The sequence below is a fragment of the Hippopotamus amphibius genome, chromosome 16, assembly GCF_030028045.1.
Source record: "Hippopotamus amphibius kiboko isolate mHipAmp2 chromosome 16, mHipAmp2.hap2, whole genome shotgun sequence".
Lineage (NCBI taxonomy): Eukaryota > Metazoa > Chordata > Mammalia > Artiodactyla > Hippopotamidae > Hippopotamus > Hippopotamus amphibius.
This window is the reverse complement of record NC_080201.1, coordinates 59,329,581-59,342,686: the sequence shown is the minus strand read 5'-3', so window position 1 is coordinate 59,342,686 and position 13,106 is coordinate 59,329,581. Positions and strand designations below refer to the sequence as shown.

The window sequence follows — 13,106 nt, the reverse complement described above, 5'->3', positions numbered from 1 at the left end:
TCCGCCTCTCGGGACAGCGTCTCGTCGCCTGTTCAGGAAGATTCTAGAGAGAACAGGCAGTCTGTCCTTCCCCGAGCACCAAAGTGAGGTTCCGACACCGGCGTCTGTGCTGGACGCCTCGGGGCGGAGCCGGGCCTGGGGCCGGGGGGCGGGCCGTGCGAGCGGCGCGCGCAATAAAGCAGAACGTGCTGCATCTCGCGTGCGCGCGTTGGAGAGAGTGCGGGTTCGGTGAGCGTTGCTGGTCTTTCGCCTCCTCTTTGTTTTTCGCGGGAGGGCGTGCGGCGGGACCTGGGTCGCGCGTGTCGTGTGTGCCCGGGGTTTCCGCGGGGGCGGCCACGCCACGGCGTGGACGGGGTCAGGGTCTTTGGTGAGGGCCCGGTACCCGCGCTCCGAGGCGGGCCTGAGAGTGCCCTGCGGGGCGGGCGGTGGCGACCGGAGACGGTGGTGGCTCTCTGAGGGGTGCTCGGGGGAATGGGAGAGGAATCCTGCCGCCGAAGCGAGCTGGGGCCGCCAGGGCTAGTCCCCCTTTGTCTGCACCGGGGCCTTGGCTGCGCCGTTGCTGCTGCCCACGTTGCAGGGCTCCGCCATCTTGTCCATTTCTTGGGGGGGAGGGGGGGTTAGGGCGGGGGTGGGGGGCTTGTGACGCTGAGTTTTTCTTTCTGAGGTTTTGTACGCCTGTGTTAGCTGCATGTGCATCCCTTCGGGAATCGTTCCTGTGTGTTCCGATGTCACGTGGCTGGCGTTTTTGTGCAACGTAGAATGGAGGCCATGGGGGAGGTAGAGACAGGATCTCAAGGGTTACTGAGGAAGTGGGAGCGGGGTCTCGAGGCGAATTCCTGGGTTGTTTCTGAGAAAGCACATGGGGCCTTTGTTCACTTTCAGGAGTCATTCTGGCACGGTTCCTTAAGTAACAGTTTCGTGATCACTCAGAATATCAGAGTTTTGTGGTAAACGGTAGTTCTGGGCTAATCGGACTCCTTTGAACATCGTGTTCCTGATTCCCGAGTGATCATACCACGCCCCTGCCCAGAAGAGCCAGCCCAGGAGCAGCTAGCTGATTTTCTCTCCCCACCACAACCCAGCAAGAATCGCCTCTAGCTGTTTCTCCCTTCAGTCAGCCATCTAGAAAACCACTGACTTTATCCTAAGTGTGGCCATGTCGCAAGTGGAAGAATATTTTTCATCCATTTATCATCGGAGCTCGCCCTTCTTGCCATTGTCTCAAATATGCCTTTTTCGTGCATTTTTAAAATTTTTTTATTAAAATCCTCAAACATACGGGGAAATAGACGTGTTTGACAGAACATTTCTCCATGTTTGCTGTTTGTGTGCTTCGTGTTTTGAAAGTAAATTTCTTGTTTTATCCAAAATAAACACTGTGTCTCTAAAATAACTTTTTTCTACTTAGTGATAATGCTGTTGTCATCCTCAACAAGATTAATTACTTAGTGAGGCCATCTCCTATCTGTGCTGTGTTCATAGTTCCCAGGTCATCTCCAAAATGTCTTTCACGGCTGATCAAAAATGGTTGTTTAAGAGTCTCTGGTCATTGCTTCTGCTGCTTGTATTTTAGGTTTCTCGTTTCCTTCTTATTCCCCCCAACAGTTTCTTCCAAGGGATTGGCATCTTTGCTTTCACTGTTTAGGGTCAGTAGCACGTATAGCCAATGCTGGAAATTGCAAAACTAGGCAAGAGGAGTAGTCAGCAGGTACTCTCCACATAAGAGGTTTGAGAACAGCCCCTTGTGGATCTGTGACACTGGGGAGGTGAGGGCACGGGGAAGGCTGTGGGCATTTGTATGTCTGATGGATTTTGTGTTTTCCAGTCTCTAAGCACCGTTAGCTTGTTTGGCCTCTGTCCCTGAAGGTGAGTGGCCTTGGGACCTGGTTTCAGAGGGACTGGGGCTCCCATGATGTCGAGCACTGGGCTCCGATCACCCCTGAGGACACAGTGCCCCCCAGGACCTTTGACACCTGGGGATCTGAGGGGCCCTGATTTTGATGTTCTTTGGACCGCCAGACTGTTTCTTCCCCCACCCTCACCCAATCCTTTCTGTGTTACAGATGTGTCTTCAAGCTGAGGGACCACCCACCACCACCCCACCTTGGTAAGAATCCTTGCCCCAGCCTGACCCACCCAGATCTAAAATATCTCACCCTCTCTTTGGGGTGACTTAGCATCAGGTATCTCTGGGACCTAATTTATACTCTAGCAATCATGCAAATCCCAGCTCTGCTGTTCTTGGGCTTAGTTGTTAGTCAAGTGATTGCTTTCCTGAGCCTCAGTTTCTGTGTCTGTAGAGTGGGCACAACACATCAGAAACAGATGGGCCCTAGTCCTGTGCACAGTTGGGTGCGGGTTAGTGATGTTCCTTGCCTTGAAAGGTAAGGGTGGAGTATGACAGGAAGTACATGGGCTGCAGAAGGGGAAATATTTAGTCATTCCTAGGTATCCACGGGGCATTTGTTCCAGGGTCCCGGGGCCGCGTGTGTTTGCTTGGGTTTCAGGGAAAGGACTAATCAGAAACCTACTTCTCAAACTCAGCAGAAGAAAAGAAACAGAAGGGCTGGAAGCATTAACACTGTGGGGCGCGGAAGGGGGGCTGGTTTGTACACTAATACAGTGTACCTTTCAGCAAAGATTAGGCAGCTTCCCCTGGCTGGTGTATTTATAAACCAATACAGTTATTAAGGTTACCCCCCCATGTATACAATAGCTGTTGTCACAGAACACTGGTTTATCTGGAGAATGTTTCACAAATGTTTCAAATTGGCGAATGTTTCACAAACATCACAAATGCTTCAAAGAGCTAAATCATCAAATGAGCATGGGGGTGTGTGTTACCCGAGGAGAAATCGGTGTTCCCAGCTCTGGGGGGCTTTTTTTTTTTCTCTGTTCAGTGAAGTCCGGGCCTAAATCTATATTTCCATTAGTAAGGATGACTTTTGTTGCTGATGGAAACAGATTACTCTCTAAATGCATATTATGGAGAACTGAAGGTGTGGCCTCTGGGGTTCTCAGAGGTTTAGCTTCTTGGTGACAAGTACCTTAGTGGGTGAGAAGCTATGTCCTGTGAAGGGTTAGCTCAGAATGCGGGTCATCTGAGCATCTTTCTCGGGGGCTGCTCTCTTCATCCCTGGTGTCCTCTGCAGAGCTCTGAAGGTTCATTGTGGGCTGAGGGAATTTCTGGGAAAGTGTGGGGTAGGGAGAGTGCCACTTGGGCAGGGATGTGTGCGGGGGTGAGAAGAGGAGTCGCTGGCAGCAGGATAGCAGAGCCCTAAGGGATGTGTGACATCTGTCGATCTCTGAGACAGCACTGTCCAGCAGCACTGGCAAGGAGGAAACGTTCTATTCTGCATTGCCCATTCCGGGGGCAGCAGAGTTGGGGTGTGGGGTTTTAGGGCACTGGGACCCCCATGATGTCCAGCACTGGGCTCTGATCTCCATTGAGGACACGGTGCCCCCCGGGACCTTTGACACCCGGGGATCTGAGGGGGGGTCCCGCCTCTGGGGAGGGATGGATAGGGGGCCATGATTGCCCTACATCTTTCTAACCTCTACGCTCCCCCACCCCTTCCTGTCTGCAGGTGGTTCCTCCAGGAGCTGAGCGGCCCAGCCACCCCTCGGTAAGAGCAGAAGAGACTCACCTTACTATTAATACTGGAATAACCAAGTTTATTATGTTATAAATTTATTGCTAATAAAATTTATAAATTATGGTAATATTAATAAAGACAGATGCTGAGCACTTAGTCTGAGCCAGGCCGCATTCCTAAGCTCTAGGTTCATTTAGTCTTCACAATAAGCCCGTTACTTGAAACAGGTGCAGTTTTGTCCCTTTTTCACAGCTGGGATGGAGACACATAGAGGTTATGGTTTGCACACATTCGTCCCCTTGTGGCGGGGAGGGGGCTTATTTCTGCAGCCTCCATCCACGTTCAGGTGCAACAGGGTGTGGGGGCTTTCTGTGTCCCCCTCCTTTTCCCTGCAGTTGAGGATACAGGACTAAGTAGGTTGGTTTTGATCCCCAGTTCTGCCACTTTTGACCTTAGGGCACCTTCATGATTTGTCTGCACGGATCGGGCTGTGGGGGGGGCTCCCTGGTGTGTGTGCTGTGGGCCTGCCTCCCCTGCAAGCTCCTGGGCCCGGCCCCACCTGGGCTTGTAGAGGTCCCTCAGCTGGTACTGCTGGGGACCGCCGAAGAGGGGGCAGAGCTGGGATGGTTGAACACCAGCCTGAGTTAACCCCCCCCCTTGCTGCACCGCGCCCTGAATTCTGTGGCATCCACTTGAGAGAGGAGGGGTGTGTGAGAGGAGGGGGGTGCAGGAGGGGCTGGGGCATGGTTTGCAGTGAGATGTGCTCAGTTGGCCCCTGAAGGGCCCATGCCTGGGGACCCCAGTGATGTCCAGCACTGGGCTCTGATCTGTGAAGACATGGTGCTCTCCCGGGACCTTTGACACCTGGGGGTCTGAGGGGTCCCTGGCTCTGGGGAGAGGTGGGTGGGGATCGTGGTTGCCCTGCAGCCCACCAACCTGCTCTTCCCCACCCCTGCGCCTTCCTGTCTGCAGGCAGTTCCTCCAGGAGTCCAACAGCTCCCCCCACCCTCTCGGTAAGAGCAAGTTCTTATTAATACCGTGATCATATTAAATTTACGGTTATAAAATGTAGAGGTTAAGGTAATAGTATACATTCAGGCAACTGCTGAGCACTTTGAACCAGGCACAATTCTAAGCACTGAATTCATGTAATCTTCACAGTAACCCCATGATGGGGGCGTGGTGGGTGGCGTAAGGGGAGGTCGGTACAGGAACGGCTTGGGGTGGGGGTTGCGGGGAGACATCCAGTATCAGGGCTCCTGAAGGGGCCGTGCTTGGGGTCCCCATGATGTCCAGCACTGGGCTCTGATCTCTCATGAGGACACAGTGCCCCCCAGGACCTTTGACACCTGGGGGTCTGAGGGGCTCCCCCTCTGGGGAGAGGCTGGGGGGTGTGTGTGACTGCTTCCCCACCCAATGCCCCTCTGCCCTTCCCGCAGCTCCTGTGGCCGTGCCCCTCCAGCCTTCCCGCTCTTCCCCGCCCAGAGCGGGAGCGGCCGTGGCCATGGCGGGGCAGGGCGACCGCTCCTACACGTACACTGAGCTCCTGGCCATCGCCCGGCGCTTTCGGCAGAACCCCAACGAGCTCATGATCACCTGGATCCTGCGGGTGTATGACCAGGGCGGCCTGGCCCTGGCCCTGAATTCCAGGGAGCTGGTGATGCTAGGCGACCTGACCGGCGACGCCATCTTCAACTACCGCTGCAAGGCCCTGCGGGGTGACTGCAGGACGCTGCTGGCCTGGCTGCTGCTGGCCTGGCGCCAGCGCTGGGAGTCCTTCCTGCACTTTGAGGCCACCGAGCTACCCTTCCGGCCCTGGACCACCCTGGAGGAGGGCATCCAGCTGGTGCGCGAGCTGGGCATGCTCGATTGGATCTACCGTGAGCCGCCCCCGCGCCCCGAGCCCGAGTGGCTCGCGCCCGAGGACGTGCCCTTCACGCAGGGCCTGCAGCGGCGTCTGCTGACGGCCGCGCCCTCCGAGCTGCGGCTCTCGCTGGTCAGCCTGCTGGTCAAGGGCATGACGGTGCTGGAAGCGGTGATGGAGCTCCAGACCATCGCCGACGTGGGCCTGCTCTGGCGCCAGAGCCAGCCGGGCCGCACGAAGCTCATGCTGGGACCCAACCCGACGCGCAAGGACCTCATGGGCTGGCTTCTGAGCCACGGCGTGCCCAAGGAGCGGGTGGACAAGCAGCCCACCAAGGTCCTTCTGGAGCTGTACATCAAAGAGGCCAAGCGCAGCCGCAGCCATGCCGTCTACGGGCTGGGGGAGGAGCAGCCCCCGCCTCCCCCCTACTCCGACCAGGCCTGCGGGGAGGAGCCGCCTGTGCGCCGGGACTAGGCCCCCCAGGCCCTCGCGGCAGAGCGCCGGACGTCGTTGGGGAGACGCAGAGGCTTGGCTGGTGCGTCCCCAGGATGGAGCAAGGGAAGCCCCCACTCCAGCCGCCCACGGGCGGGGTGTCCTTGCCGCCAGCCCACCCTGTGGGCGTCACCGGCCAGAGCTGCTGGAGAACAGGTCGCTGGCTGATAGCTGTTGCTGGATTGAGGGGGGGGAGTGTTGCAGAGAGTCTGTTACACTTTGGCCTGATGGGCATGGTGGCTGGGCCCCCTCCGCGCTGCCAGCCAGGCCCCTGAAGCACTACATGCCAAGCGGGAGGCCCCGCAGCCCACGCAATGAAAGCACCTTGAATTTTGTACCTTTTTTTAAGTTGTTTTTTTTTTAATGCAATATTTATACCTGTTATTTTAAGCATACAGTACTTGGGTTTTACGGATGCTCATTTCCCCTTTCATGAAGGTTTTTCTCTTAAGTTTATTTTTTTGTTTGTTTTTTTGGGTTTGGGGGGGGGTTGGTTTTAGGGGGTTTTTTTGTTTTGGTTTTGGTTCGGGGGGGGGGCGTTGCAATGCCTTCCTCTTCTAAGATGGAATTTTACCCTTTGCTTACCTGCGAAGGGGGCGGCCAGTCTCTTCTGGTTTCTCTAGCTGCGGGTGTGGCTGGAGGGTCTGTGTCACCTCTGGGTGAGGGGTGCTGGGGCCAGGAACCCCAGCTTTGAGATGGACAGCCCTGGCAGTTGGTCCCAGGCACTCATTAAATAGCTCACGTGTCACAGCGTGGGAGCTGTGGTGTTTGGGTCCAGGTGTGGAGCTGGAGCCAGAACCCTGCTGGGGCGAGGACGGGAGCGTGGCACGGCAGCCCCCGCAAGGTCCCCGTCTCCATGGCCCCCCCAGCCCTCTGCTGAGGAGAGGGCTGGGTCCTTGGCAACCTGTTGGGAGCCGAGTGCTTGTGACAAGAGGCTGCCCTGGAGGCCCAGGGCCGGCGGTGCTGGGAGGTGGGTGGAGCCAGGCTTGTCCACCTGCAAGGACAGGGCTGCTGACCCCAGCTCTTCCCAAGCGCGTGGGGTCCTGGCAGCTGGAGGTGGTTCTCATGTCTGGCTGCCCAGCCCCCACCTCTGCTCCTCCAACCCTGCCCCTCTTAATGGGCACCAGGTGTCTGTTACAGAGCACCCACTGCACACCAGTCTAACGGAGTGTCGGCACGTTTGCCGGACGATGCAGACACCATTGGTGGCCCAGACTGCCTCCTGGTGCTTGGCGTGTGGGGAGGGCAGAGCCTCTTCCAGGGTCAAGGGGTTAAATGCAGCAGCACAAGCACAGGCCTAGGACTGCCTGGTAACAGCCACATGGCAGCTAGTGGCTACCATACTGGATGGCGCTTGGGTGGGGTCCCGTCCTCTCCAAATCATAGTTAAGCGAAAGCCATGCTAGGTAGCCCTGAGGGGATGCTACCCCCACACACACACTGGTCCCCAGGAAGTTAATTAACCTGATGGAGGAGTCTTGTGTGCCAAAGGAGATGGGGGCACAGAGACTTATCAGTAGCCTAGAGTCACAGCCTCAGGATTGGTCCTCCAGGCTGGCGGTGGGACCAGGCTCAGAACCCTGACCATAGCTCTCTACCAGGTGGGCACCAAAGCCAGGCTGAGTGAGCTGGACCCCGACAGTGTGTGACCCACGATGGGGCGGGGTCACCCCACAGGCTCACATCACATGTGCTGCACCTACAAATAGAGGTTCCCACATGTACACCACGTGCTCCCAGGCATGTATAGAAACCTACACATAAACACCTATATACATATCGCCCAAAGGCACAGGACCATGTAAAGATATGCATGTATGTCGAGTATGTGTATACACTACACAGCTTGAGCAGCCGTCCACGTGTATGTGCGCGTGTACAGAGTCGTGCACATGCGTTAACACGCATATGCGCACTTAAGCCCACGCGCATGCTCACGACCGCTTGTGGCTTTCAAGCTTGGAAGCCCTCCCCGTGTCCCCGCCCCCCACCCGCTCCCGGCGCGCACAGTAAGTCACAGGAGCCAGAGCAGCGGGTGAGCAGATGTGTTGGGATCCAGTGTCAGCTGTGGGGGAAGGGGTGCCCGGTTTCCTGGCTCACACGGGGCCCCCCCAGGCCCGCAAGCAGCTGGGTCTCCAGGCCAGCAGGCCCAGCCCCATACTGAGGGCCGCCAGCACGGCCACAGCCCCAGCCAGGAGGGGCACCACGGTGGCTGCGGGGAGAACACGGGGGTGTGAATCTCGAGACCTGAGTCCCCCACTCCCACCCCAGCACTGAGGGCCGTCACCTGCGGGGGTGGCGGGCTCGTGGAAACCGTGACAGGGGATCCCGTGAGCCGGAGGCCGGGCAGGGGCCGTCAGCCGGCGGAAGCGGCCCAGCGGGCAGGAGGCCGGGCACCCGGGGAGGCTGAGGGTCAAGGGCAGGCCAGCAGAATCGTTGCGGTAGAAGAGGGAGATGGTGACATTCCTGGAAGGAGAGAGGAGGTGGTGGTACCCAGACCCCTCCTCGCCTTCCCTACCGCTGACCTTAAATCTGGAGAAGAGCAGCTGAATGGAGATCTGGGCTCTAGACTCTCACCTGTCAACCTCCTGATACCATCCCCCGTAAATTCCGCATGCAGACCTGTGCCTGGGCCATGCCCTCTACCTGGTATCCCATCCCTCTTGAAAGTTCTGGTCCCGCCCATTCCCGGGTACCACCCCCTTCTCACCCTGCGTCGCCATCCGGGTCCCCCAGGCGCCTCCGGAACTCAAAGCCGAGGCAGGCGGCATAAGGCGGTGTGTGCCCGTCATAGAGACCCAGGGCCCCCTGGAGGGCCAGCAGAGTGCTGTCGTGCTGCAGGCGGATCCAGGGCTGAGTCAGGGCTCCTCCAGATGTCTCCTCTCTCCTGAACTTGTGCATCCAGCTGCCTCCCGTGTGTCCCTCAGACCCCTTAGAACCAGTTTCCCCAAACCTGCTCACCCTGGAGGTAGCCCCCCCAGTTGTGGGTGGTCATTTAATGAAGATTGGTTAAACAGACACAAAATACGATTGGACAGCCCAGCTCAAAAAGCCGGTCCTTCCAGAAGAACTGAATTCTTTCCCGTTGACACCATCACCTCACCTCCCTCCTTCCAGATTCCATACCTCTAGTGATATTGTCTGAGAGTATTGTTTGGAGATATGAGTTACTCAAGGCATGAGGCTGAGGTTCCATGAGGACCACCAGTCCTTCCTTACCCAAATCGCCCCACCCCCCCACCCCAATCCCTATGCCCACGTGGCACTGCCTCCCTTCCCAAAGACTCACAGCCGAATACATAACCATCTTGAGGGGCAACCCCAAGCGCTGCACCCGAGAGAAGTTGGCAAGGATGGCATCCAGCAGGATTCCTGACAGGGCAAGACACAGAGTGCTGAGAACTCCCCAGAGGAAGATGCCTCGGCCGCCCTCCCTCCCGGCTCCACACCTCACCCCCCGACAGCTGGGCCTTCTCTGCTGCCCGGGGTGGGCCCACGTGGGCCCCAATATCCAAAGCCGTGATCTGAGCCAGCGTCTGCAGGACATCCGAGGAGGCCCAGGATGGGAGGGGAAGACCGTGGGCTTGCTGGGGAGAGAGAGGGAGGGGACAAAGTGATCGCGACATCCTGAGCTCTTCATGCTCCCCTCAGGCCCTCTTGTGATGTCCCCATCAGCTGCGATCCTCTCTCCTAACCCTCCTGTGAACCCCTCATGGGCTAGGTCGGGTCAGGAAATTATGGTGTGGGCGATAGCGATTTTGATGAACCATGGTAATGACCATTATTCCAGAAGTCCTCATCTGAAACCCTTGGGGCCAGAGCTGTTTCAGGATTCACACGGTTGGAATTTTAGAAAGGTCTGGTGGTGAGGATACCCTATACCTCATAACACATCCAGTGGGGTCTGGGGCAGCTCCCTTAGACATACATGTTGCTATTCCCACCATATAATCAGGAACATTCCCATAAAGTGGGGTAAGCCAGGACTACTAGCATCGTGCAGCTTCAGGTCAGCTCCTGCCGCCCAAGCTTTAGTTTCTGGCGCTTTTCCGATTACAGAACTGGGCAGTTGGAATTGCAAACACGTAGGCTGAAACGCTTCCCTGTGTGCCAGGCCCTGTTCTAAGCGCATCACGTGAATTAACCTGTTTTGATCTAAACAGCAACCCGGGGGTGTTGATACGGGTATCACCAGCCCCACTGTACAGATGGGAAAACTGAGGCACTAAAGGTTAAGTGACTTGCCTGAGGGAACACAGGTAGTGAGCGGCAAACCTGGGATGTGATCCCCAGTTGCCCTTAACAACTTGGCTGGGTGGGTGAGGCGGGCAGGGGCCCACCTGGCAAATCAGAGTGTCCAGAACCTTCCACGCCCTGCGGAGCGGCTCCCCGACCAGCGACAGCCCCGTGAAGTTCTCTAGGCGCGTCAAGAAGTCCTGGAAGCAGCGGGCTGGGCTGGGTGAGCCTGGCAGATATCCGAGCCCCGCGGGTCCCGCCGGGTCCTGCCGGCCCCGCCCTGCACTGCAGGTCCCGCCCCATCCCAGCCCGCTCCGCCCCTCCCCGTCCCGCCCCATCCTGATCGGCCCCGCCCCGTCCCACGGGTCCCGCCCCGCCCCATCCTGCCCTGCTCACCGTCCAGCCGTCTAGCGCGGTCTGGTACTCGGCAGCCTCCGTGGCCTCCCTCAGCAGCTCACGGTATCGGGGACAGCTGCGTGTAGGGAACCTCAGCAGCTGGAGGAAACTGAGGCTCAGAGGGGACGAAAGAGTGAGGGGCCCGACTGGAGGCAGGGGGAGTCGGGCTATGGGGCCCTGTCTCTGGTCCAGGGTCTCTCCAGTTCCAGCTGGGCAGTGTGGGACAGGCAGCTCACCCCACCAGTACAGCTCAGCCCCAGGGAAGGTCTCGCTGCTCTGGCTCCCAGGAGCCACCCAGCCAGGCCCCGAGCCTCCTCTCTGAGCCGCTGGCCCTCTCCATCTTGGGGTCCCTGTCTCTTTCCATCCCTCCCACCTCCAGGCCCTGTCCGGCTCCCTGACCTTGTCCTCGGTGGCCGGCACCGTGTGCACAGGGATGGGCCTCCAGGTGGCCTCGGAGCGCCCTGGGGCGGCCTCAGGGAACAGCCCTGCCAGGTTGGCCTGAGCGCTCTCCAGCGTCCGGTCAAAGTCTGTGCTGCGAATGTACACCTGGGTGGGGTGGGGAGAGGACAGGCCGGAGGGAGCACAGTCAGGGTCAGAGGTCAGCTACAGCAGCCAACCAAAAGCTTCGGATTCAGTTCCCAGTTGAAGGTCAGGTATTGGGAGTCAAAACTCAGGGTGCGTTCAAGGCGCTGGCCTTCAACGTTGGAAGCTGGGATCAAGGGTCAGAGGTCCATGTCAGGAGCCGTTGGGTTGGGGTTCGGAAGCTGGGCATCGAGGATTACAGGGTCAATTGAGTCAAGGAATGTCAGGAAGGAAGGTCAGAATCGCTGGAGGCTGGAAGTTAGAGGTCAAGATGAGGAGGGCAGACCGGAGGTCCTGGGGTCAGAGCTCAGTATGTGTGTATCAGGGACTAGAGGTCGGAGGTCAGGAGGAATGATCCTAATTGGGAATCTGTCAGGAGACGTAAGAAGATATAGGGAAGTCAGATTTCATGAAGGGTAGTGGTCAGAGGTTGAAGTCAGAAGGGCGCGTAGAATCCATGAGGGTCAAAGACAGAATCAATCGAGCTTGGGAGTCAGAGGTCAGAGGGTCTGGTTGGAGTTGGGGGGAGTCAGAATGTAGAGGCGGAGGCCAGAAAATAAAGTCAGAGTTGATGGAGGTCAGAGGTCAAGATGTGGCTTAGGTTGAGATGGAGTCAGAGGTCCGTGTGGGTTCGTTTATGGTTCGGGGTTCAGAGATCAGACATAAGGTACAGGTCAGGTTGATGGGGGTCAAAGGCCAGAGATGGAGACCAAGGGAAGCACTGGAGTTAGTGGAGGTCAGAGGTGGAAGGTCAGGAGGTAGGATGGAGGTCACCATGGCAGTACCTCTTCCCGTCGGTACTCGGGGCTCAGAAAGTCCTCGTAGCGGCTCCTCAGGAAGCGGCCCAGCTCCAGCTGCTGGCGGACCCCCTCCTGGGGACAGAGCAGGCTCAGCGGGCCCCTCCCCACCCCACCCCACCCCTTGCTCCCATCCCCAGCTTCTCACCCCAGTCAGCTGGCCCAGGCCACGTGGCCACAGAGTGGCTACAACCTCCTTGTGTGGGTCACTGGGATAGGAGGCCAGCGGGGCCCGGTCGCCATGGCGGAACACCTGGGGAGGGGAGCAGGTCAGGGCTGGCCTGGGGGACGTTTGGGGCCGGGCCAGGGCGGGGGGCACCTCACCACAGCCACGAAGACCAGGGGTCCCTCCGTCAGGGCCTGTGGCAGCAGCAGCAACAGCAGGAGAGGTCCGGCGGGGTGGCCCCCAAACCCTGGCCCGGCCATTTCCACACAGCCAGACGCTGAGCTCAGCCCACTGTCTGTGCCGCAGCCTCACCTGCTCATTACCTGCCCCCCCCCAAGAAGAGCAGGTCCCAGCACGCCTCCCCCCAGAGCCCAATCCCCCAGGGCCTTTGTCAGCCTTGGATTCACCAGCGGATTAACCCATTTAATCTCTACCGCAGCTCCAGGAAGGGTTGATCTGATCATGGTGCAGATGGGGAAACCAAGGCACAGCAGGGGTGAGTAACCTGCCTGAGGGAACACAGCTAGTGCGTGGCAAAGCTGGGAATTGAACCTTGGTGCCCTTAAAGTGGGCTCAGAGGGAGGGAGAGAGGCCCCCGCCCCTGCCCCACATTCTAGACGCTGCCCTCTCCTCCCTCCCCATTCCACCTGCCATGTCTGTTCCTTTTCTCACCCCTTAAATGTTGCGGCTCTTTGAGGCTCTTTTGGACTTCTTGGTGACTTCACCTTTTTCCAGGGCCACCCACAGCTGGCCAAAGCCAGCGTGGCCCAGAGGTTGAATGCCCACACCCTAGAGTTTGGACAGGCTGGTTTCAAACACCAGCTTTGCCATGCATAAGCTGTGTGGCCTTGGGCAAGTTACTGCACCTCTCTGTGCCCTAGTTTCCACATTCATAAAAGCAGGACGAGCACAGTCTGTTCCTCGGAGAGCTGCTTTGAGGATTAAAGGGTTCAAATATATTCAACACATAGAATAGG

At 58.0% G+C, this 13,106-nt stretch overlaps 2 protein-coding genes and 4 non-coding genes across 12 annotated transcripts; 5 read left to right on the top strand and 1 right to left on the bottom strand.

Moving 5' to 3' along the window:
* The first annotated feature begins 184 nt into the window (after nt 1-184).
* On the top strand, nt 185-6,287 carry LOC130839217 (Friend virus susceptibility protein 1-like). Of its 7 annotated transcripts, none has more exons than XM_057713210.1 (5): nt 185-228; nt 2,064-2,107; nt 3,588-3,626; nt 4,569-4,609; nt 5,036-6,287. In XM_057713210.1, exons 2-5 carry the CDS (start codon nt 2,064-2,066, stop codon nt 5,932-5,934), a joined length of 1,023 nt encoding a protein of 340 aa, XP_057569193.1. In that variant the 5' UTR covers nt 185-228; the 3' UTR covers nt 5,935-6,287. The 7 variants fall into 7 exon arrangements, with proteins under 7 accessions (XP_057569193.1, XP_057569191.1, XP_057569195.1 ...); XM_057713208.1 differs by having other exon boundaries at nt 195-228; nt 883-2,107; XM_057713207.1 differs by lacking the exon at nt 185-228 and adding an exon at nt 652-777 and having other exon boundaries at nt 883-2,107.
* On the top strand, nt 1,902-1,992 carry LOC130839420 (small nucleolar RNA SNORD88). Its single transcript, XR_009049823.1, has one exon. It is a non-coding gene; the product is annotated as a small nucleolar RNA SNORD88 (small nucleolar RNA).
* On the top strand, nt 3,409-3,499 carry LOC130839421 (small nucleolar RNA SNORD88). The gene has a single exon (XR_009049824.1). It is a non-coding gene; the product is annotated as a small nucleolar RNA SNORD88 (small nucleolar RNA).
* On the top strand, nt 4,391-4,479 carry LOC130839423 (small nucleolar RNA SNORD88). Its single transcript, XR_009049825.1, has one exon. It is a non-coding gene; the product is annotated as a small nucleolar RNA SNORD88 (small nucleolar RNA).
* LOC130839419 (small nucleolar RNA SNORD88) lies at nt 4,874-4,964 on the top strand. Its single transcript, XR_009049822.1, has one exon. It is a non-coding gene; the product is annotated as a small nucleolar RNA SNORD88 (small nucleolar RNA).
* A 1,696-nt stretch (nt 6,288-7,983) lies between the features above and the next one.
* Nucleotides 7,984-12,389, bottom strand: ACP4 (acid phosphatase 4). The gene is made up of 11 exons (XM_057713104.1): nt 12,288-12,389; nt 12,112-12,216; nt 11,952-12,038; nt 10,984-11,130; nt 10,585-10,683; nt 10,293-10,388; nt 9,407-9,539; nt 9,242-9,324; nt 8,663-8,787; nt 8,240-8,418; nt 7,984-8,164 (listed from the first exon to the last, which is right to left on the bottom strand). The coding sequence occupies exons 1-11, from the start codon at nt 12,387-12,389 to the stop codon at nt 8,049-8,051; spliced, it is 1,272 nt and encodes a 423-aa protein (XP_057569087.1). The 3' UTR covers nt 7,984-8,048.
* Nucleotides 12,390-13,106: the final 717 nt, after the last annotated feature.